The sequence below is a fragment of the Limanda limanda genome, chromosome 7 (assembly GCF_963576545.1).
Source record: "Limanda limanda chromosome 7, fLimLim1.1, whole genome shotgun sequence".
Taxonomy (NCBI): Eukaryota; Metazoa; Chordata; class Actinopteri; order Pleuronectiformes; family Pleuronectidae; genus Limanda; species Limanda limanda.
The window spans coordinates 14,767,105-14,790,589 of NC_083642.1; the positions used below are offsets into that span (position 1 = coordinate 14,767,105).

Below are 23,485 nucleotides of genomic sequence, written 5' to 3' on the forward strand. Positions count from 1 at the left end.
TTGCAATTATGTTGTTCAGTTGAGATAAAGAAATACAATGCAGAAAAAAATATCACGACAGTGAGCTTTCTGGTGTGCTTACCAATATGGACTTGCAGACACCAGCCACTGCTTGGCAGGCAGCAGAGGTTGGGAAGTCTATGGGCAAGTTCGGTAAACCCAGAATAGAGACCAGAGGCAGCAGCCCCTTCTGGTTGACAAACTCCTGACAGTGGTCGTCTGTGGTGTTGTTGCTTAGAATAGACTCCACAAACTTCATCTGGAAAGCATCACAAAACAATGACTGTAATGCAAAACACTGCTTGTACAACTTCACAACATACCCAAACAAATGCTTAAACAGTCAAACAATCAACACTCACCACATTCAGAATATAATCCATGAGAGGAATGGGTATTCGCTCCTCAGTGCCGACCACCCTGCAAGAATCAACACATCATCAAAATGACAACTACTGATTTCATATTTACAACTGACTTATGTGAAAAAAAAAAATGTAAGTTTGTAAAGAGTTGTTGCTCTATTCTATTGTGTAATGAACTCATCGTCATACAGTTCAAGTGGCACTGACTGTCTGTTGCTCTCTGGTTCCCCCTGCTGCTGGCTGAAGGTATGGAGGGCGTCCTCTTCCTCTTCATCCTCACTCGAAGCTTCTTCAGCAGCGTGACTGGAGCGTGCTGGTGGCACTGCTACAGTGCCATCTGCTTTCTGGATCGACGGTTTCTGACAGATGTACTCAGGGGCCCGACCTAAGTTGCATATCTCCTCCAGTAACTGTAACACAAAACTACCTTTAACTATTTTGCCAAATCACATCTCGATATTCTTTAAGAGCGCCTCTTATGTGAAAGGGTACATTACCTTAATAATGGCAGTGGTAGCATCAGTCTTCAAAGTTGGTTGGTGTCTCATGAGCTCATCCACAGCACTGCCCAAGTTGGATGCAGTGTCACCTGAAGCCAAACACAGAACATGTCATTCACTCCAGCAGGTTGCACAGAAGAATATCGGAATAACACAGCCCCATCAGTCCAACTCACCCAAAGGGTCAGAGCTGCGTCGCCGTCGCATAGCAGGCAGGTAGTCAGGGGACAAAAGCACTTTGAAGAGGCGCTCAAATGGCTGGCACTGAACGAAGGAGTGCAGGCCTCTTGCATTCAGGCACAGAGCACTGAACACATTAGGGAGAGATCCCAACACCTCACGAGTAGCAGGAACCTGGGGGAAAAACAATGACAGGATGCTTACACTTCATGCCCGACTCTGACTTGGGTCAGCCAGTGGTTTATAGAAACCACAGGTCGACTTGCACATTATCTAAGCATTTTCTTATTTTCAAAACTGAACCAAAGCTGAATCACTACAAGATGGGCAGCATGAAGACATGGAGGTTCTCACCAAATGTTAAAATGTAGTGTCTACTGCGTGTGTGCTTCATTACAACAAATGTTTTGTAGCATTTATACCACAGCAAGGAAATTTGAATCCATCAAGTCAACCATCTTTCAAACTAATTAGTGTAAATGAGGAAATCTGAAGAAGTGTAGCTCAGAAGACTCACGTCTTTGATGAGAAGGGCATGCAGCATGACATCAGTGAGACCATTATCCTGCAGAGAGGAGAGCAGGGATGGCTCCTGGAACACAAACACTGTCACAACCTCCGTCGCTAAAGACAGAGACAAGAGCGGGGGGGTGGGAGAAGATAAGTGAAAATCATAACCAAAACTTATTTTGTAATACAGACAGTGAAATGTCATCACATTCAATTCTTTTTTTCCTGGGGTTTTTTCTAAGATGCTACTGTGTACTCACCTAGGAGGAAGAGTGAAGGGCCATAATATTCTGCATTACTGATGATGTGCTTGAGTGAGGTAGGAAGGGACCCATCCATTACTTGAGACAAAATAGGATGCAGACAGTCAAAATTTACATAATGAAAAGAATACATCTAGAGGAAACACCGTCAGATAAAATCTGAATGCATATAATCAATATGACTTCAATACTCGTTATTGAATTCATCAGCAGAATAATTGAGAAGATGCCAATGACTCACCGTGTCGGATACCATCGGAAAAGGCAGGGTCCTGGATGGCTTTCTTCAAGAAATTTAGCATCGACTTTAGTAAAGCTGCCCTCTGGGGGATGCACTGCATACCTATAGAGACAGAGTGTCATTGTGATGATAGAATCCAATAAAGACATGTTTTTGTTTCACGTTTGATGCTGTGTGTACCTGCACGAGGCGTGTTAGCGCCGCTGCTCTGTGATCTTTGATCTGCCTCTGGTTTGGAGCCCGTTGATGTTGAAGGTCCGGGGCTGCTTTCCATGGCTTCTGACACTGACAATACATAATGTGGGAGATTAATACAATAGTAAAGAGATTATGTATAACTCTACAATATCCATGGAAACCATGGTTTAATAATGACGTCAATTCATATATTTATAATTTCTGATGGTGGGATCCCTTCATGGGTCTTAGTAGTAGCGACTTACTCTCCATGTCGGTGTCCATGTCCTCGGACTCCGCATTTTGGCTAGGCCTATGAATCTTTGGCTTGATGACAAAAGGGCACTCTTTCCTTGACAGGTCCACCTCATGCTAAGTACACAAAGGGATGAAAGGAGTGATGAACAGATAAATTAGTCCAGAGGTGTGGTAGAGGTTTCAGTGAGTTTGTTGCTTTAGGCTGACTTGATCTGAATAGACATGCCCAGTGCAGAACCAACCTCTAGCCTGCTGATGAAAATGGAAAGGCCGCTATGGGACTGAAAGGCAGCCATGTCAAGGTTGGTGATGAGGTCCACAACCCGTACTGCTCGAGTCACAAAGGTGATCTGGTCTTGCTCATCACCCAGGAACTTGATCACCTACAAAGCAAAAGATAGCAAAATGGTTAATATCTTTTTGAAAAGAAAATTCAACTGGGAATGACATTATTAGAATCAAGATATACCTTCAGGAGTGCTTCCATCATACCACATGAGACAAGGGCTTCCCCTCCAGCATCATAGCTAGCCAAATGGTAGAGGAATGAAAAGAGAGCAGTGGCAAACTGGTGTGGGTAGGGTTCCATCAGAGGATCTGAGAAACAGAACCAAAAGGTTAACCAGCAAATTTCAAATTCATACATGTCTTGTGCTTCATGCACATAACTGCTACACAGAAGGTTGAGGCTGAACTCTCACCAATCATAGCTTGTATACAGTTGCGCACCAACACAGGCAAGAAGCCATGGTAGGAGGCAGTGCCGGTGCAGTCGATGATGTTGGAAAGTTTGGGTGTCCTCTCCAGATGGACAATTGAGGTTAAAGTGCGCAAAGATGCTGCCTTGATATCCTGAAGAGAATAGATCAAATTTAGTATCCTGAAATGTAAACAGTCCTCGACAATGCTGCTGCATTGATCGTGGAGATCAAACATGTTAAAATTAGATAAAAGTCATCTTGGTCTAACAAAGCAGAAAAATATATCACATACCAGTTAATACATACAGAACAACTGCTAATTTGGATTTCAGGGTAGTATCCGAAAAGTCAAACTGCTTCTTACCACAAGCTGTTTGTCTGTAATCTGCAATACATCCACCAGCTCCTCTATCAAGCCATTATACAGAATACTGTTGGCTGACTCTTGAAGTGCATTTGAATACACTGAAAAGAAACAGAAAATGTCAGCAGTTAAAACTTGTGGCAAAACCATTGTCATTTTATCTTAAATAAGGGGGCTTGTACTCACCTAGTATAGAGATAGCATGCAGTCGGGCCTGCACAGCCTGCAACCTCTTCTTGTGATTAGAAAAACCATGGGCTAGTCGAATGTGTGTGAACAGCAGTGTCTGTTTGTCCTTAGGGATGTTGTACATCACTGTCAGCGACTCCATGATCTCAGATGGGCTCTCTGAAATCTGGGAAATAAAAAGGACACCAGGTGTTAGCTGAAGAAGCCTTGGTATTATTTTTCCACTGTTATAGACATAAAATAAATCAGACTCTACCTTGTCAAGCTGCTCAATGTGAATATAGTGTAGTGTGTTACTACTTGTCTGCAGGGAAAATCAAGAGTTCAGAAAGAATTAGCATGTTGAGCCATCAAAACAAGTAATCACAGCTTATTCAATTTTATAATTATTTTATAATGTCTTGGTCTTTACCTTCTTCTCTACTTTGACCTCAGGGCCTGGTTCAGCATAAAACTCAAAATGCAGAGTGGTTGCACTCGGAGGGTACTTCTGCTCATGGACCAAAGGGGGGCAACATAGTAATGGAAGATAGTTTATAAATAGTGGTTAATTAATATCATTTAACAGACCTTAATTATAAACATAACTAGTAGTGCTACAGCTGTAAATAGTTGACAGAGACAGTAACTGAACACTTGCGATGACTTACTGTCATAGGCAGATCCCTGCAGCACTCAGCCAGACCAAAGCCATTTTCCTTTCCTCCCCAGCTCTACAAAAAGAGAATAAAGAGACTAAACAATGCAGTTCTTTCTCCTGACAGCTGGAATCATGGCAAGACGAAAACAATAGCATTCACTAGACCTCGGCCAGGTGTTGCAGACGAGCCAGTAGGGGCGTCCTTTTGTCAGATCCTAGTCGTGTGATGTAGTTTGAGCGCTTACTGAACACATAGAGCAGGTTCAGCACAGACAGTACCACCTGCATGTCACATGATGCTAACAAGGTGGTTAAGTGCTGCAAAGGGAATGAGAGTGGTAGATAAAAGAAGGTTACAGTTAGTGCGCTATTTTACCTTATCCTCTCTGACATATACATAGTCCACAAAAGCAGAGTCGTGGTTGAGAGTGTACAAAGTGCAAGCCTACCTCTATGGAGCTGTAGAGGTGCCTAGAAAAGCTATACTCAATGAGCAGAGCTGTGAAGTTGAGTACTGCCAAAAGCAATGCTTTGAGCTGTCCATTGTCAGGACGGTCACACACCAGCAGCCATGACATGTTCTCCACTGTCTGGCCTGCGTCGCACAGGATGCCATCGAAGCGATCCAGCAGATCCACCCAATGGTACAGCTCACACTGTTGAACCAAGTATTTTCAGTGATCAGTCAAATCAATGTTCAGCATCCAGTGCTTCCTTTGAGATGTGGCCACTATCACTCCATTAATATTCAGGATTTTATCTTCTTTTGCATTCAATATCTCTGCATTCACTTTCTTCTAATTAGTGTCCCATACATTGACTTAATATGATCAGGTACATTAACAGTCACCAAAATTATATTTTACAAAGTAAATATAGGGGACCCCCTTCAGCATTTTTTTTACATGTATTTTTGTTTCAATTAAATAGTGAACAATATTGTTATTTCCCTTGTGTTCCTGTTCAATCTGCTATCATGAGAAACATACACATCACTTATGATCTTAAGCGATACACATTCTAGAGTGACATGTAGAGATATTTTAAAGCACACAGCAGGTCAGACAAAACTGAAATCAGTGTTTTCTTTGAGTCTTACCTTGCCAATATTCCAGGTCTTGATGTGCTGCAGTTCAACAAGTAGTTGCTCATCGCTACATGCTTTGAGCTTCTCTATAAGTATCCTGCAGTCGGCAGGCTGTTGATGTAGAAAGAGCGAAAGTTAGTCAAGCAGATAGCACAGACAACCCGAGCCTTTACCAACTATGCCTCTGCTGACACAGAATGCAGTATAGCAGTTTAGTGACAATGCGACAAATCTCCTCTGTAAAAATCACACTAGAGGGAAACACCATGTTGACCCACAATATGTATATTCTATTAATATAAGTCTCAGCAGTTTTGTGATGAATTTTCAGTTAAGAATTGTTGTTACTCACATAAAACGACATACCCTGCTTAGTCTTAGTGTTACAAATGTTAGCAACTGACTGCTATCAGTGCTGTTTTGGTATGCAATCATCTTGTAAGGAAAGACAGGTAAAATAGGCAACCCTGGCTGGTGCATCAAAGCCTTATTACAGTATGTGGAAATCAAAGACTGGTGAGGTTAGGAATGATTAAACAGGAATTATTATGGATACTTACAGCTTCCGTAGGAGTTTTCTTTAACTTGCTTCTGTCGACCTTCATTGTCAATTTTTCTGTTTGCTGTTCCTGTTGAGAAATTTTATTTATATCAAAAAGCAACACATGATGCTGAATTTCAAAATGTGCTACAATACACAACTACTTAGATCTACATTGGGCAAATGAGCCAAATAGTGGACTTAAAAATATATTGGGCTTTAGATACAGATTCTATAATTCATAGACTGAACTATGAAATGTACTTACAGAAAATAAGTTGGCAATTCCCACTTAACAGCATGTTCCAGTGATGTTCTCTGTAAAAAATGATGGAAAATAATTATATAACAATAGTGTCCCACTTTCCACAATACATAATGATAATTTTTGTTCAGTGTTCATACATGTTTGTAAATGCTTGAATTGCAAGAAATTACGGTTTCAAAAGGAGGCTGTTGGTTAAACTGTAAATCAACAGGATACTTCGGTCAACCAAGTTGTTTTAAATGGGTTATGTAAATAAGATTGACATTGACACTGTTTAGAGGCAGCTGCAGTGTGACTGATACTGTGCCGGAGTAAACCAAGGAAAACTTGATCCTTGATTTGTATACTTTTATCCTTTAATACTACATAGGATGGTAGTATTAAAGGATACTGTGTGATGCAAAGAGATGCTACTGATGTTGCAATTTATTTACTACAAGTGTACCAAAGTAGATGGAAATACCTCAAAGGAACAACATTTCAGTAATAGTAGGACCGTCTGGTCCATTTATGTGCTCTCTAGGCTGAATAAATGTATTCAGTGTTATTGTTTTACAAAACAGCAAAGAGACACGCACACATTTCTTTCAGATGAAAACCAATATATCTGGATAATTAGTGTGGCAACAGAGGCAGATGCCTCAAAAAACAAAGGGTAAGAGCTGCTGCGGCACATGCCATAATGCAGCCTGACAGCAGTGTGATTTCAAGCTTTAGCTCAATGTCACAGAACATAGACAAAGCATTAACAGCATTTAAGCCGAATCTTTACAAATATAACAAATAAATCTGCCATATAAACAAGCATGTTTCGCAATACAACTGGACAAATACAGAGCAAGTATTCTTGGTACTCAGAACAGTAAAGCACTGATAAAAATTCAGAAACTACGTATAAATCTCAGGGAATAAGTCACAAACAGCCCTAGTTGCCCTCAACCAGGACGGCAGCAGTGGCTACTGACAGCGGCCTCCAATCTCGGCAACTGCCATTAAAAACAAGTGGCAGTTTCTGTTGCAACCGGAAGTGCCACTACGAGCTGCCGCTGCCACGATTTGAGCTTGCTGTCTCTTTATCGACTTGGTGCGTACTTAAACAACAAGTACACATCAGAGAATCAGCCTTCACTATAGAGTTTTCACACAACACTCAACCAATGAAAGAGGGCGGTGTATGGGCATTTTCCTGGTAGATACCAAACGACAGATCATAATCATCGGCCAGATAGTGATGGCTGAACCAATTGTTATCTAGCCAGGTCTGATAATCACAAAGCAGACCCAGGCAGAGCACTGGCTAGTGTCTGGCTTGCAACATATGACACAAGTTAATTAAAATGGCTCGCACCACATTTAGTGTCCGGCAGCTTTGGTCCTAGGTTTTGTGTGCTTGAGATTCACACGATATCTAAATGTATAAAAATCGCCCTCTCGCTGCTTGCCCTTTGTCAACTACAGCGGATTGACGCTAACAGGTTAAAGTTAAAGCTACCTAGCTGCTAACGTCACCCTTGCTAACAGCATAACGTTATTTACCCAAAGAGTCACTATACATATGTAGCACTGCGGTTACTGGTCACAAACGGGACTGGTTTCCTCGGTGAAATGGCAACAACACATCTGACAAACACAATCCACTGGGACGCTTAACGCACAGACATACTAGATCGGTAATGTTTGCTGCGGAGTTGATGTTAGCACCGGACCAGCTAGCACTGAGCTACCGGTAACGTTAGCAAGCGATCTTCTCCTGACATACTTCAAAGCATTTGAATACCACCAGATCTTTAGTCGTCAGCACAAACAAGCCACGTGTGTCATGAACGACAATCGTTTAAAATGTAGCTAACCGCATAGCCAGTGCTCCAAGCCCTTGTGCCATAGCTGTCAACCCAAATCTCACAGATTCACCATGCTGTCTTGGCCCGACTCTCGACTAATTTAGGTCGGGGCTGCGCAGGCCGCAAAAGAAGCCCGCACTCCCCACTCCTGCACCATCCCCGCTTTGAGTAAAAGGAAGCGGTAAACTCCACTCGCTAACCCGCGACAGTCACATCGGCATGTGTCAAATACCTGGAGCCGGCGAGCGGCACTTTGCTGGGGTCCGGAGTCCCGACCCGGGTCCTCTGACACACAGCCGTAGCACGCGCTAGCTAGCGAGCTAGCTCCCGTTAGTTGAGCAGCAGGCAGAAACGCAGAATAAGTCGCTGAATCATTGTCGGACGAGTCTAACGTGACACTGCGAGTGATGTTTCAGTTTTCGTTCAGGCAAATTATCGACCGGCCACCGTCTCGGCGAAGAAGTAGTTCATCCGGTTTGTGTATTAATTCTCAGAGTCTCCGCGCTTGTTTTCGTAGCACACAGACACTAGCTGATAGAGTCACCATGACTCTGGGTAGTGTGCAAAAAGTGAACCGTGTAACGCCTGAGCCTCTGTGCACCAATGCAGTCTATACTCATAAAGGGCAACTAGCCTTCTGTGGGGAAAAGATAACAGTGATAATATAATTTAAGGGCCAACAGGTCTCTCAACTAACACCCACTATACCATTACCCAAAAATAAATATGATATTTAAAGTCTTAAAATCAATAATCTCTCAAGATCACATCTGTCAAACTCACCATAGGGGGGGGGGGTTTCATGTTATGTGCATCCCAAGTAACGTGTGGCACATTGATGCTAAAGCAATAATGCACAAGTGATAAGTGGTTGTAACAAAGAACCAAAGGTACTTTAAGTATTTACATTGAGACAATGCATTAACCCGGTTGCTATATTTGATTAATGTATAAAAAGAAGTCCATGTTAGTAAAACTGCAACACTTTGATTGTGAAAATTACACCTAATAATGGAACAAAGAGGCACGTATCATCCTAGTTCTTATGCCAGCAGATCAAAGCTCATTAGTGATATCACTGATGAACATGAATTTTTACAGTATTTTCTATATTGGACATGTCCATTGCAGTGCTATTTGGTACACTTTAAACTGAAATTGACCCTGAAATTTTAAAAGAAAAACATATGTACAAAGAGTTGTGATTGTTGTTGTGTGGTGTGTTAGAATGATTATTAATACTGTTAAATTCAGAAAGCTTTCAGACACAATTACCAGGACAGTGCCTTGCAATATCTCATAAGAAGCCTATGAAAATCTATGACAATACTTAGGCGTCTTGACATTTCAGGGATGTCAGACATGCTGTTTTCTAAATTATAACATCTGAAGGGATGTGGTAATCATGTAACACATGCCATCTTTATCCATGACTGATACACCAAGCCCTCTTCACTGCTGACATCGGGTAACTTTAGAAAATGAGCATACCTAGGAACACAGCCTATTGCACTTTTTTTGTATGATACAGGATATGTCCTTTTGATGTTACTAACTGAGGTTTGTTAGTTCAATTAAACCTATAGGTGGTAAAATATAGATAACATACATTTGTATTTAGATCATGTTTCCTGAAGTACATATTCTATGGAGTTAAATCTCTTCACAAATTGTAGAATCGGTTATTTTTTCTACAATAATGTTCTGGTGATTTGAGCAGCATATTCTCTATGCCAGTGAGCTCCATTTTACAGTGAATTACAGCTGCTACATCACCGTTAATCTCACAAAAAACATATAGATGTATAGAGAGAACCCGGATGATAACAATAACTAGATGTTATAAATATAATTACGTGTTTATCATATAGGAATGTTAAGAACCTAAGCTAGTTTGCGTTGCTGAGCATATAATTTCAGGAAAACTTAATTTCACTGCCAGAGATGTCCAACATCTGCTGTACAGAGAAGGGCAGAACATTACTTCCAATAGTTCTTGTTTATTATGTGTGGTTCATGAAGGGATTTTATAAGGTTTTGCCTAAGAAGCACATGTTGATGGCAAATTACTGTTTCCTTTATATATTGATATGTTCCATCATAACAGCTTCAGTCAATGTAGCAAAAAGGTTGGCAGTACATACCAGAAACTGCTTTGGTTCAATAACTCCACCACTGTCATCCTTGGCTTTAGCAGTTTCTTTAAACAATCTGAAAACAAGTAGACAACCATCCAATCAGATATGACAGGTAAAGGAAATTCAGACAACATAATTGATAAAACAAGCCGCAAGATTTATACCTACACTTCACAACAGCTGAACAAGTAGTTGAAATATTATTAAAATCGCAAAATGGCCTACTGCAATATCCAAATTGTAAAAGCTGCAAATTCTGATGTAGGTAAAACGTGTTACATCCTACCATTTTAAATGAAGCTTTGTGGTGCTACAGAGCTTCTCTGGCCTGCAAATCACATACTCTAAATGCAACTGTATTAAATGATATTTGTTTGGTACAGACCCCAGCAAAAATCGCATCATCATTTTTATTATCATGTAATATTGTGTTATCATAGGTTATATTAATTTCAGTGAGGATAAAATGCCAAAAAGGCCCATCCCACTAAAATCTTGGCTCAAATTACAATATCTTTCAAAAATCATGGGTACAGGTTTGTTTGCATATCGTTCAGCTCTGGTGAACTGGGTTAATATTGATTACAAATGTGCAAACACAAGATAATGAAGAAATACTGTGATATAGCTGAACGGTGTGTAATTGGAGAAGCAAAATTATACTAAAATGGCTATTTTAGTAGGACAGCTGTTGACTAGAGTTTTTCTCAGGGTTTTTTGTATGAATTACTGTACTATTTTCACATAAACCATTTAAACACTTCTCTATTCTAAATACGTCTTAAGCATTTGTTATTAAAATGTCTTATATTCATTTCCTACTTTCAGTGAGTTGAACTACACTTTCATATTAAAGTGATTTAAACAGAATATGTTTCATTACAATGGATTCTTCATTTTGCCATAGACTTTTGTGTGAATCACATCGTAGCCTCGTTTAGATAAGTGCTATACAAATAAAGTTATTATCTATATAGCAAATAATAAAACAAACTGACTTCTTTCATGTATTGTTTGTAATCATAAACATTGTGCATCATCAAGGTGCAGGTTATCAGATGTTATTGGTCAAAAAAACCATCACTCCCAACCAAGTTCAACCAATATGTCTTATTGTAAGTCGCTTTGGATAAAAGCGTCAGCTAAATGAAATGTAATGTAATGTAATGTCTGCTCTGGTCAGACCAGCTTTTACTATGCAGGTACAAGCCTCAATCGTCAGATGAACTGGAAGGGTCTGCAAGCCTCGTTATGAATAACCAACAAATGCCAGCAGGGCTTTGTTTGACACAACTGAACTTCAGGCCATCTCATGTCATTATAATGGTGACTGACAGAGACTGACAAGGACCAATGGGTGGCAATGACAGGTACAATAGATTCACTTGATTAGCTCACATAGTAACACTTCTGGCTGGTTGTATTGACAAGCATCACAGGTTGCTATCAAATATCCAAAGCCTATCAGACCGTCGGATGTTACCCATATTAATATATTCAACCTACACCTCTCTGGATAATTACACCCCAAAACACCAACGCAGCATTAGCTCTTATGTTAGCAATCATCTGCATCCAAAAACACCAACGGCCGTAGACAAGTAGCATTACTACACTCCCCGAATTGTTTATCACACCCAATTTGGCTTTATTAGCCGATGTACCATCTCCTCTCAGCGTTTGCCTGTATGATTGAGACTGCTACTTACACAGTAACGACAAAGTCATCGGCTGTGCTACCGATAGCAAAGTTGAATGCTAGTTGGGTGACGGTTGCTAGGTCCACTAGCAGTTGGGGCTAGCGTCTGTTACTTCTTGTCCTAAATTCGGCTCAGGTGGCTAGCGTTAGCAGATTAGGAAAAGTCACATCTGCATCGCGACGCACATCTCAGCTCTCCCGGGTTATTCTCGAGAAGCTGGCGGGCGGCCATGGAACCAGGAGACCGCGTTGACTTGTAGCTGAGCCGTGGCGCACATACCCACACACAGGGAACAGGAGTGTGTTTGGGGGGTTTCGCGCGAGCTTAGCCAGCTAGCTAGCTAGCTAGCAGCGGAGCTCCGCACAATGCTCTATCAGTGGGATCATGGCTAAATTAAAAATGGCGGTTTAAACAGCAGAAGATCCGCACTTTACCCTTAAAAAGACACACAAGTTCGCGTTCTCCCATTCCAGTGACGGGCCCGAATCGTCCGCGGGGGTCTTCAAGGACGATCAATGTGAGCCGCCAGCTCGTTGAAACCCGTGTCAGTACTCTGGAAGAAGTATTTCGGCTTACCTCGAATGCGTGCTACATATGCTTCTCCATCTTGCACTGGCGACTGGTAGGACAGCGCAGATCTCGCGATAACACCTGCTGCTGCTGCTGTTGCTGTGTGTACTGAGGACACTCCCTTGTAATTGTTGCAGAAAAACAATACCAGAGCGTTTTCCGTCTGGCAACGGGACACAGCCTGTGAACTGGTGTCCAGCCTCATTAAGATGTGCACAGGAAAGCACACAGCAACATTATTTATGAAAAAGAATAGCTTTAGCACTTATCTAAACGAGGCTAAAAAGTGCTTCACACAAAGGTCCATGGCAAAATGAAGAATCCATTGTAATAAAACATATTGTGTTTAATTCGCTTTAATATGAAAGTGTAGCCAAACTCACTGACAATTAGGAAATTAATATTGGACATTTTAATAAGAAATGCTTGTTTATATGTATTTAGAAGTGCAATGTTGAAATGGTTTACGTCAAAATAATAGTACAGTAATTCCAACAAAAAAACACTGAGAAAAACTGTAGTCAACAGCTGTCCTACTTTCAGTGGACAGAATTAACTATAAATGTGTTAAATACAACCTGATAATCTGGATTGTATCTGTATAACCTCCCCATTCATCAGGTTTGCAGGAAAGTTGGAAACTGTGTTCTCTAGTTACTAAACTGATGTGTAATATTAATTTGGGCCACAAATCACACTTCTTGTGACTCGGTGTTCCTCAAATAAAATCAATGAAGAAAGAAAGTTTTGCCCAACGTGTATTTTATCTTTTCCAGGTCGTATTTAAAAACATGTTTAAAACACAAAGTACACATCAACACAAGAGTGAACATTAACAGTTCATATAAAACTAAATTGATGAAATTTAACAAGGGCATTTTTATCGAGAACACTTCCAATAATATACTAACAAGACATGACAAACTAAGCGTGACATTTACTGCATACAAATATAAAAAATGAACTATTTCAGATATTTTCCAAATACAGCAATGTATCATGTACAAGTTATGTTAAGAAAGATTTCAAACTGTTTGAACTATAAAAGAACTTAAATTACAACATATATTTACATAAGAATTGATATTTCGCACCTTCACAATGTTTTCACACAGTTAAATCTACATTTCTGCCAACATTTTATTACTAGTACATTCTGTGGAAAGAAAGCACATGTCTATGTCTGGTCCGAGAATGATGCCAATACTTGGGGCACAGATTATGGCAACCTGCAGCAGACTAGTCTCTTCAGCTTTTCCAATGTAGCTATATAAATTACAAATATTACAAATATTTACAATGACAACTTAAACTGTAAAAAATTGTAACAAATCCATGACTATAGTTTTTTTTTACAGGTATTAAATGGTTGAAAATAACAAAAGTGGGGTGCAAGAAGATGAGGTGGTACAAACATTCGACAGTAAAACAGGCTAGGAGGCGACAAAGCATTGTCTTGTTAAATATGATCAGAATAAATAGAACTGTATCACATTGCCGGCTTAATATTTTAGGTGTAGAGCAACAGTTGAGGAAAATTAGATTGCAAATAACAGTGACCCCACTGAGACCTGGTATTAATGTCTGAAGTGAGGGATCCAATTATAAGTGAACAGCTTTTAGTACAGGTGTGAAAGCAACCAAATACAAAACAGATTAAGGACACACTTGAGACCCAGTCATTCAGACCAAATTTGAAAGTGGTCTGGGACATTGTGGCCACATTCTTTCAGCTGTGTGAACACAAGTTTGCCCTGGGCCACTTGTAAAGTTCAACTACTCAGTTGACATCCTCTGATCTGCACTAATAAGAACCAAAAGTATTTTTACACCTCTCCTGTTTCCCATACATTGATTTGTTTGTGGCCAGAGTATAAACACTGACCACATGTTTATTATTTTTTTCAAATGGGTAAAATCTCATCAAACATATAGGAGACACGCACTCAAACACACTTTTGATTGGATCTCTCAGGATCAATGTAAATACCAGGTCTGAGCGGGGCCAGTGAGAAATTTGTAAAATTAATACATTTTCATTTAATCGCAGTTTCATACTGAATGCTGACCAAGTGCATATTAGGTCTGTTCATTGTTTGTAAAAGGTTGGCATGCTGTGATTACCATACCGCACATGGATTTATGAGGTAAAATTAAGTAAATATAATATTACAGCTGCATGGCTGTCATTGTTTTTGTGGGATTGGGGTAATTTTTACCTGACTAGACAATGTGTTGTTTTTCTTTCGATTAAAAAAAAATGAAGATGGACAGTACAATGTATTTGCATAAATACAGCCTCTAAAAATGGCAAACGATATAAGCAAAAGAAACTATTCAGTCTATATTTATTATGCTAGTTTATCTAGCTAGTTAAATCGATGTCCACCTGTCATTTTGAAACACTTTTCAGAATTTCCTCGTCAAATGTGTGAAAATTAAAAAAGTTATTTACCAGAGTAAGTGTATATCTAGGGCATTACAGTGATCTGTTTTAGGTAACAGATATGCCTCTGAAAATATCTTAATGAAGATATTGGTAGGTGAAGTGCCAAAACAGACTGCTAATTGTGCTACTTGGTGTAGGACAAAATTATAGTGGGGTTCAATTAACAGGTGAAAACAGTAAACAAATGTATCTAGAGTAGAAAATATAGATTACTATTTCTATTTCCTTCAGACCTACTTCCACAAAATCATTTCTCTTGATTCCCATATTTCCAACATCTTTTCGGCCACGTTTCCAACATCTCTCACAAGAGTAGTTTGCCGTTGCGATGAATTTTCAAAATCTTTCCAAGTCTCTGTTTTGCAGTAGCAAGTCCTTTCTTTGGGCGTCTCCCTGAATTAAAGTGGAAAGGAGACATACATTAGAAAACACTCTCTCACAGGGATCTGCAACTATGCTGTCAATGTTTTAACCTAATTACCTTGACCAACTCCTGTTGTGCCAATGCTGGCCGAACTTGCAGGAGACGCACCAGAGTGAGAGCTGCTGTTCTGCGGAGACAGGGAAGTGCGTCGAGATGTGAGGAACACACCAGGGGCCATGGCTCCACTGCCTCTAGGGCCTCCAGGGCCAAAAGGTCCTGGTCCTGCTGTGTATTCATGGTCCATCAGACTAGCAGAGTAGTAATCCATTCTCCTTTCTGGGCTGAAGTCTGCTGTAGACTCTGGAGCAGGTGATGGAGAGGCTGGGGCTGGCTCAGGCTCAACAGGGGGAGGAGGAGCAACTACTGGAGCAGGAGGACGCGTTTTTTTGCTGTACTTCCTTTTAGCAGGCTTTTTCTGTTCCTGAATAATAGTTATCAAAGAGAAACAAGAGTTATTATCTTTCATTGAAAGATAACCTTACTCAACATTAATTATTAGGAAGACTGTAGCAGCAGCATACACATCTGAGCTGAATACCTGTCACTCTATAACTGATGGAAGCTGTGGAGGTCTTTGTTCATCACCAGGACATAGCGAAAGTCAGTAGTTAATATCACCTACTCATTTGCTTAGTTATTGTTTGTTGTCTGGGAGAGAGAGTGAGCCCTTATTTATCAATCAAAATGTTTTGGTCAAATTTAGATTACTGTATATATTTGTTGTCTCCAAAATAAACAATCAAAACAAAGGTATGGAACCGTCCTCTTGTTTGGAAATATTGTGTTAGACAACCCTTTTACAATTTTTCGACCAATTGTTATCCTACTAACACAAGTATGCTTTTTCCTCCACTCACTTGTTGTGCCAGCTTGGCAGCAGCAGCGGCAAGACCAGTTTCTACAGATGCAACTCTAGCCCCGTCCCTGGCTGGCCGCTCCTGTTTGGGAAGGGTGGGCATCACTCTGGCTATAAATGAGAAGAAATGAAAAGATCAACCTTTGGAAAGCAAAAAGGCAATTCGGTCTTCCTAATATGTTTAAGCCAGTTACCTTTAGGGCTCCAAGGTGTATCATCCCAGTTTTTCTTGCGCTTTGCCTTAGCCTTGTTAGCACGGTCCTCCTCATCAGACTCCAAGGATGGGTAAACTTAAAAATTTGATCAACAATTAATCAATGGCTTGATCAGTGAGAGTTGTAAAATTGAAATGTAAGACACTGAGTGTATTTCTCACCATACTCAGCATCTCTAAAACACGTTCCCAGAGCTTCTTGCTCATCTGGACTCTCCTCATCACTAAAGTGACGCGCTGGACGTTTAATTGGCCGTTTCCCAGGCCGCTGGACGACAGGTTTCTTATCAGGAACACCTGTCTTTTTGACCCCTCCAGTCACCCACACAGCCCTGCCGCCCTTTTCCTTGACCACCCCCAATCCCTCGGTCAGGCCTCCAGAGATGGATAAGGGAGATGAAGAGGAGGAAGATGAGGACGAGGATGGAGGGTTGGCCATGGACAGCATACCCTGAATGGCATCACGCGTACTTGGAGAGGCTGGGGCTTCCTCACTGAGAAAAGGACAGTCAAGGATCATGTTAAATCTACAAATATTCCTGAACTTCCTGAACACAGCACAGAGCAAGAGCCACTGCAAATATGTGAACTGTTTAAGTTTCTAAGGTTATTGTATTCATGCAGCAAGTTCTTTTAATTATTGCTCGTTCATCCAAGTGCTTAAATATGACATAAACTTGAAGAATAAGAATCTTCACAGACTCTTGAGAAACTGTTAAATAAAATATCATGAACATCTAATTAAATGTAATTATCTTAATAAATATATATTCAAAATACCACCACAGACTCTTCCTGAATTGTTGTGTTGAACAAATTAAGTACTGGTCAATAATCGTACCTAAGAGATGCAGAGTCCAAGCCTGCTACTTGCTTGCTGGCCTTCAATAAGTCCAGAATGCCCCCTGCTCCGCCTTTCACTCCATGAGCAGCCAGTGCCTCTTCATCTGTGGTGTAATCCTCCTGTAGACACATGTACAGACATGCTATAGTTACAACTAGTGTACAACTAGTGCTATAACAATACAATTCTGGGGAATAATGAATACCAACTAGGGGAGGTAGGGGGGATAATATATTTGACAGAATGCAGAGCCTTTGTTGACTCACTTAAAAAAGTATAATACTGCATAGCCATTGCAACGGGCAAGCAGTTGTTACAAAATCATACATATTTCTGTTATATAGGCTTGCAGACCCAAAGTTCCTAATACAAACAGACAATCAAATCAGCAATTATGTATTTTGGGGAATTTTTTTGTTGAAGGAAATGTGGGTAGAGTAGGGATATGACATATAGTAAATGATTCAGTGTACACTCTAGCCATTTGTCTAAAGGTCCCCCTGATTCTTAGATTTATTTTGAACTAGACTGATCACACTGAAACATATTTATCACATTGGCAAAATTCATTTAATGAAGCAACAAATGTAATCTGGTTCAGCTGAGGAAATAAAGCAACCATAACTTTATGATCACCACCGGTGATTATTTATGACCGGTTAAACTTGGTATGTTTGATATGGAAACCATAATATTGGTGATTAATGATCTCACCTCTATGTCAAAGTCTACTTCTCCAGGCTCTCTGATGCGATTGGGGTCAGAGCACGGTTTGGCTCTGGGCAGCTTTCTAGGAAGACCTGAAGGCACATTTTAACACACGTTATAGTAGCAAAGGGGATTTTACACTATATGAGGATCGATATTTAACCAGCAGTCCAAGCTATTTATTAGGACTACTCATTTAATTTAAGCATTCACAGCTTAAGGTAAAATTCTAACCACTTATTTTCTTTTTCTTGTTGGGTCCTGCAGGTTTCCGACGTGGAGGTGGAGTCTCATCAATCTGCAGCTCGTCCTCAGACTCCAGGTCAGACAGACTGGATCCCTCCAAGGCAAGATGTTTGAACTTTGCCGCACCTCCTGCACCATTACTGCCAACCTTCTTACTACAAGCAGAAAAAAAGGGAAGCATGAAACCCAACCTTTTGACCATCAGATCCCAAAAGTAAAAGGAAACACCATGTAGCTGCAAAGCTTACCCTTGGATTTTTCCATTAGACAGCACAAGTTTTAGTTTGCTTTTTTTTAGCTTCCCTTCAAGTTCTTCCAATGGAAAATTCAACTGGAAAGAAAGATAAGAATTGTAAGCAAATATAAAGATAAAACATTCAGACACAAACAAAATGTGGATAAACATTCCCAATGTAACTGTAAATGTTCACAAACACCATACCTTGTTTTTGTTTTTGGATTTGCCAGTGTGGAACTTCTTGAGTGTATGTTTGGTGTGGATCTCAATGAGGTCCAGTTCTCCTGCTTCTGCTTTAAGCAGCCCCTTTTGACTCTTCTTCTTGGTTCCTGGGGACGCAATGCCCCCAATCACTTCTTTAGGCTTGGGTGTTTTCTTTTTTCCAGGGGGGCGTACTGAATTCTGAGAGGGGGTCAGGGGAGCTTTCGAGACTGGTGAACCAGGAAACTGAGGTCCAGTGCGACCAATGTTTTGCTGGAAGATATCCTATCAAAAGAGACCAAACAGATGGGTCAGTAAAACAGGAAGTAGGAATGAATACAAATATTATTTTTGCCATTACCACACAATTACTATAAAGCTCAAAATATCTCCTAATTTTTCATGAATCTACCATTTACCTCAACCAGACGAATCTCCTTGGCCAGGTCCTTCACTAGTGTCTGAGTGTTGATGGTTTCTGGAATCTCAACCTCATGTCCTGCTATAGCCTGGGTGTACAGCAATAACTATTATTTATTTCAGGCACAATTGTTTTAGCTTAGCACGATGACAGCAGACAGGGAAACAACCTTTAAACGGGAAACTTCAATCCTTTAGACAGAAATGTGATTTTATGTAATTAGAATAATTTACATATTGCTGCTCTGCTAAATTTTTTGGAATCCGACAATTGTCTGGTGCAAAATCTAACAAATTCTAACACGCAAGTGATGAAACATAAATGAAAGCGGGGAAAGAATGACATCAAGTAATCAAATAAGATTTTACCTCTTTTCGGGTCCAGCCGCGGAAGGCATTGTTCAGGGCCTTAGCTCCATGAACCAGATATGTGGCTGGGTGTCTGCGATTTTCTCTCAAGCCTGGAAGACAGCATAGCAAAACATTAATAATATTACATTGATTAAAAGCACAAACAACCTCAATTGAAATGAATATCATGAAATTCATTGAAATCACTCACCTCTGAAGGTATCAAGAAGATGTTTTCCCACATACCAGCACACAGTCTCAAAGTTGGGAAATCGGAACAAATCTGCTGTGCTTAATCTCTTTTCTATTTCATATGCTCTAAAATGAAAATACAAACAAGACATTTGATCAAAAAAAGTATGGCAATAGCTGTCTATGACCAAATACCAGAGGAACTTAAAGCAGAAAAGGAAATACTACAGGTAATTGAATTTTATATAGCCCCAACCTCACTTTGTATAACTTGTATAGACTAATGGCAAAGTCAAGTTCACGTTACAAGAATATATCTTTCAGAAAGGGCTATAATAAGATGACATGAACAGTCTTGAGGAAACTAACCGGAGCTGCATTTCAATGTTAAGGCTATGCAAGAAGTTTCCTCCAAAGGCCAGGCAGTCCACTGGAGTCAGGACAGAATGAATCCACCCTGGAAGACAAACAAATGACAAACGTGTAAACATGATTGGATACAGACTTTTGCTAATTATTACAAGACTGTTGAAATAATTTTATAGGACTAATAAAACCAGCAGAAATATTTCAGCTTACCTGTTGGTATGAACAAGGTGTTTCCTTGTTTAACTGAACACCTATAGCACATATCAACCTGGTCTCCAAAGAACATCTCATTCTGGTTAGATGAAGAACTCCACCGCTCAAAAAGCGCAAGGTTGGCAGGAGTGGGGGAAATTAGGTAGAAGATTTTCTCGCCCTGAACACACACAGAGAGGCAAGCTATTAAAAATCATACCTATGTATTCAAAGAAATCAAGCAGAAATGTAAGAAATCTCTTACCCTGAGGACATGGTACCATACTGAGGTTCCCCCAAAGTCAATGTGGAAGTCTGTGTAGCTATCCTTCACTCCCATTAGGCAGTACTTCTGCACATTGGGGCGTTCAAACACAGACTCCTCAGGCCAGAGGTTTTCCACCCACGACAGTTTCCTGACAATCTTTGGAGTCTCCACCAAGTTTGAAAGCCTAAAACAAGACCAACACCGAAGGTCAGTGTTCAAAACATCACAACACGAGCAAGATAGGTTGATAAAAGATGAACTACATTTTTTAATTTATTTTTTGACAGAAGTAACATTAAACTCAAGTAACAAGACACTGGGTCATCATTTTGAACTGAACAGTGCCTGAGAAGAATATCTTTGCATACCTGGTCTCAGAGAACTCCAGGCTGATGACATTTAGCACTCTCTCTCTGTTGGGGCTGTTGTAATATTCAGCGAATTCTCCCAACTTCATCTTCATGTCACTTTGTCGCGACACATCTATTACATCAATCTCTTTGTCTGGTCCTGCAGTTAAAACAAAATGAATGAGCTTAAGAAAGGTGTAGATGACTTGGTTAACATGTCCAACACAACAGAGAAAATGTATGTTAATTTCCCCTATAAACATTAGCCTAAACATCTTAAAGAACATTATTATCTAAATGTAGCACTACTTTACCAATGTAGTGCTCTACATCACTGACGCCGAATGATGCTGGGGGAAGGGTCATGCCTAAGCCATCCCGTCTCAGCACCATGACAGGAACACTGAATGAATGCTCTTCTAGAAATTCCACTGTCAGCTGGGCCCCAGTAGGCTTTAGCAAGACTTCATCCGCACTGTCATAGAAAAAGAAACAAATGCACAAAATGACTTAAAGAGTAAGCCGACCAAAGAGATTGTGACATATATATTATAATGAGATAACAATTTTTCTCTTTACAGGACAAAGGGGAAAGACTTACTTTGGGAAGGTGCGGCTCCGTAGCTCCCTAACAAACTGTGAACTGCCGGTCTTAACGGGCCGACTTGGATCTCTCCCTCCAGTAGCACCACTCTCTGTCTGCTTGTTGCCTCCACGGCGTTTGCGCACTAAGGCGAGGGAGAGACAGAAATCCACAGATGCATTAAGTCAATAAGATCAGAACATTTTCAGAAAAGCTTGTTTAGGAAACGCTCACTTACTGACAGACGGCCCATGGCTGACTTGACAGTTGGGACAGTGATACAGGTCAATCTCAGCTGCTTTGTCCTCCTCAACCCCGACACAGCTACACAACACACATTGTTACTCATCAGACAGCATATGTGCAGAATGGATAGCTAAATAAACTGCAATGGGTCCTATCGAGAGTTCACTCAGGAACCATGCAATTAAGAGAACAGACACAGATTACAGATAGATGAACAGTTTTGCATCTGACAGTAACTTACCTTCCATGGAACCAGTCTTGACAAATGTCACACTCGATCATGAAGCGTGTCACATCGTATGGCAGGCGACACAAGCAGTACACTGGCACTGATGCCATATCAAGTGTATATGTGTGAGTACCAACAATCAATTATTATTTCTGAGGATTTCAAATTTGAATTAAGAGAGTTGTGGCTGTTTAACAATTTAAAGACTTAATTCATAACGAATTGTACTGTTGCTGTAGATCTGAACTGTAAGCCGGCCACTTCAGCACCAGATTCCTGATTTAACTACACATGTCCACCAGGATTCACCGGGAAACCTGTTGAAATATAGGAACAAAACGAAACTTACACACATGACAATGAAGCGACTGCATCTGAGAGCTAATTAATACATAGGGTGAACAATGAGGAATACTTCACACAGCAAACAGGTTAACCAGCTCCATTTATAAAGTACAACGACTAATTCTGCAAACTGAAGCTCAGTAAACAAGCTAGGTAAGTCAATTAGCCTGTGTTTTGTTTTGATAGCATAACACTACCCAGCGGGTATTAAACTGGGTCATACGCTTTAAACTGGAGAATTAACAACAATCTAATAACCGTCGCAGAGTTCATATAAGAAATAGTTTTGCTTCTATGAACGAGTTGGTAAACAAAACACAGGCAGGATGTATCGTTAGCTCGCTGTTTGTAAACATGCTGCCCGTGTGTTAGCCGTGCTAGCTAACGAGCTAACCAAAGCATTTAGGAAGACTTGCACAACAAGGGACATAATGCTGCGAAATAAGCTTTCAACCCGAAAACTCTGCGTTCACTTGACAAAGATAAACAACATAAACCGAACAAAAACGGGCTGTTTGATGGTTTAATAGATATTTTATCGCTAGAAACTCACCGACATCGAGCTGCGGCAGGGCCAAGCATCCAAAAGCCGCCGTAATCCCTACGCAAGCCCGGGGTTAGCTGCGGCCTTATTATGCAACGTCAATTATTGACAATTTGCTTCACCACATTTTTTGTTTATCAACTCTGTAATAGCCGAGTATAAAGGCCAGAGCCAGAGGTTCACACTGGAGCAGGAAACCAGCACCTGAAGCGACCCACACGAGCTCAACACCGACAAGTAACGGCGCTATTTGACTGCACCGACGCCATTTCAAAGGCTGCAGCGTCAGAACCGTTGTTCGTCGCTGTCCGCTGTTGAAAAAACAATAAAGTTTCAGCGAGTCAACTATGGAGCAGCTGCTGAGGGGGAAATCCTGACACAGAGTGAGGCTCAACTCTGACTTTCTACAGAGAAACTGACTCATCGAAATAGAAGATAAATCTGGCCTAGTTTTATTTATTATTATTTGGATTTTTTTCTAAACAAAAAAATATTTTTTGTCCAAAATAAATGTTTTGGATTGAAAAGTTTTTCTCCTGGAAAGCTGGACAGCAATCAGGCTGTAATTGTCATGTTTAGAATTCTTCAATAGAAGAGAAGTTTAAATTTAGTTGTTTTATAATATGTCGGATATTTTTCAAGTACATGAAATAAAATGCAACATCTCAACTGTATTATTGTTA

General features: G+C 40.4%; 2 protein-coding genes across 13 annotated transcripts in view; both read right to left on the reverse strand.

Annotated features, from left to right (window-relative positions):
• huwe1 (HECT, UBA and WWE domain containing E3 ubiquitin protein ligase 1) overlaps positions 1-12,599 on the reverse strand; it is a 36,427-nt gene extending 23,828 nt beyond the window's left edge. For 6 of the 12 annotated variants that reach the window (XM_061074849.1, XM_061074852.1, XM_061074855.1 and 3 more), the window contains exons 1-25: positions 12,540-12,599; positions 10,270-10,336; positions 6,285-6,334; positions 6,036-6,104; positions 5,488-5,586; positions 4,838-5,044; positions 4,554-4,706; positions 4,399-4,461; positions 4,161-4,238; positions 4,005-4,052; positions 3,746-3,914; positions 3,560-3,660; positions 3,196-3,346; positions 2,964-3,091; positions 2,737-2,877; positions 2,503-2,608; positions 2,240-2,344; positions 2,060-2,161; positions 1,816-1,896; positions 1,563-1,669; positions 1,042-1,219; positions 863-954; positions 555-775; positions 363-420; positions 83-259 (exon numbers count right to left, since the gene is read on the reverse strand). In XM_061074849.1, coding sequence (XP_060930832.1) covers positions 83-259; positions 363-420; positions 555-775; positions 863-954; positions 1,042-1,219; positions 1,563-1,669; positions 1,816-1,896; positions 2,060-2,161; positions 2,240-2,344; positions 2,503-2,608; positions 2,737-2,877; positions 2,964-3,091; positions 3,196-3,346; positions 3,560-3,660; positions 3,746-3,914; positions 4,005-4,052; positions 4,161-4,238; positions 4,399-4,461; positions 4,554-4,706; positions 4,838-5,044; positions 5,488-5,586; positions 6,036-6,080 — 2,610 coding nt within the window. In that variant the 5' untranslated portion in view covers positions 6,081-6,104; positions 6,285-6,334; positions 10,270-10,336; positions 12,540-12,599. Of the gene's footprint in view, positions 1-82; positions 260-362; positions 421-554; positions 776-862; positions 955-1,041; positions 1,220-1,562; positions 1,670-1,815; positions 1,897-2,059; positions 2,162-2,239; positions 2,345-2,502; positions 2,609-2,736; positions 2,878-2,963; positions 3,092-3,195; positions 3,347-3,559; positions 3,661-3,745; positions 3,915-4,004; positions 4,053-4,160; positions 4,239-4,398; positions 4,462-4,553; positions 4,707-4,837; positions 5,045-5,487; positions 5,587-6,035; positions 6,105-6,284; positions 6,335-8,357; positions 8,665-10,269; positions 10,337-12,539 lie in introns of those variants that run through there. The other 6 variants (XM_061074857.1, XM_061074853.1, XM_061074856.1 and 3 more) reach the window with 3 other exon arrangements.
• Positions 12,600-12,964: 365 nt separating this feature from the next.
• On the reverse strand, positions 12,965-23,093 carry phf8 (PHD finger protein 8). Its single transcript, XM_061074862.1, has 22 exons — positions 22,812-23,093; positions 21,926-22,230; positions 21,677-21,762; positions 21,457-21,583; positions 21,170-21,330; positions 20,874-21,015; positions 20,503-20,689; positions 20,256-20,418; positions 20,046-20,133; positions 19,696-19,802; positions 19,503-19,594; positions 19,133-19,222; positions 18,717-18,998; positions 18,523-18,605; positions 18,263-18,429; positions 18,035-18,120; positions 17,318-17,439; positions 16,639-16,970; positions 16,457-16,552; positions 16,264-16,373; positions 15,464-15,827; positions 12,965-15,375 (listed from the first exon to the last, which is right to left on the reverse strand). The coding sequence occupies exons 2-22, from the start codon at positions 22,021-22,023 to the stop codon at positions 15,287-15,289; spliced, it is 3,072 nt and encodes a 1,023-aa protein (XP_060930845.1). The 5' UTR covers positions 22,024-22,230; positions 22,812-23,093; the 3' UTR covers positions 12,965-15,286.
• Between the last annotated feature and the right edge of the window lie 392 nt (positions 23,094-23,485).

Excerpts from the sequence above, each read along its gene's own strand:
- phf8 (XM_061074862.1), bottom strand. The coding sequence starts at position 22,023 with ATGGCATCAGTGCCAGTGTACTGCTTGTGTCGCCTGCCATACGATGTG. Across the intron at positions 21,331-21,456 it reads CGGAGCCGCACCTTCCCAAA|TGCGGATGAAGTCTTGCTAA; the intron begins GTAAGTCTTTCC and ends TTTCTATGACAG. Across the intron at positions 15,828-16,263 it reads CTGCCAAGCTGGCACAACAA|GAACAGAAAAAGCCTGCTAA; the intron begins GTGAGTGGAGGA and ends ACTATTATTCAG.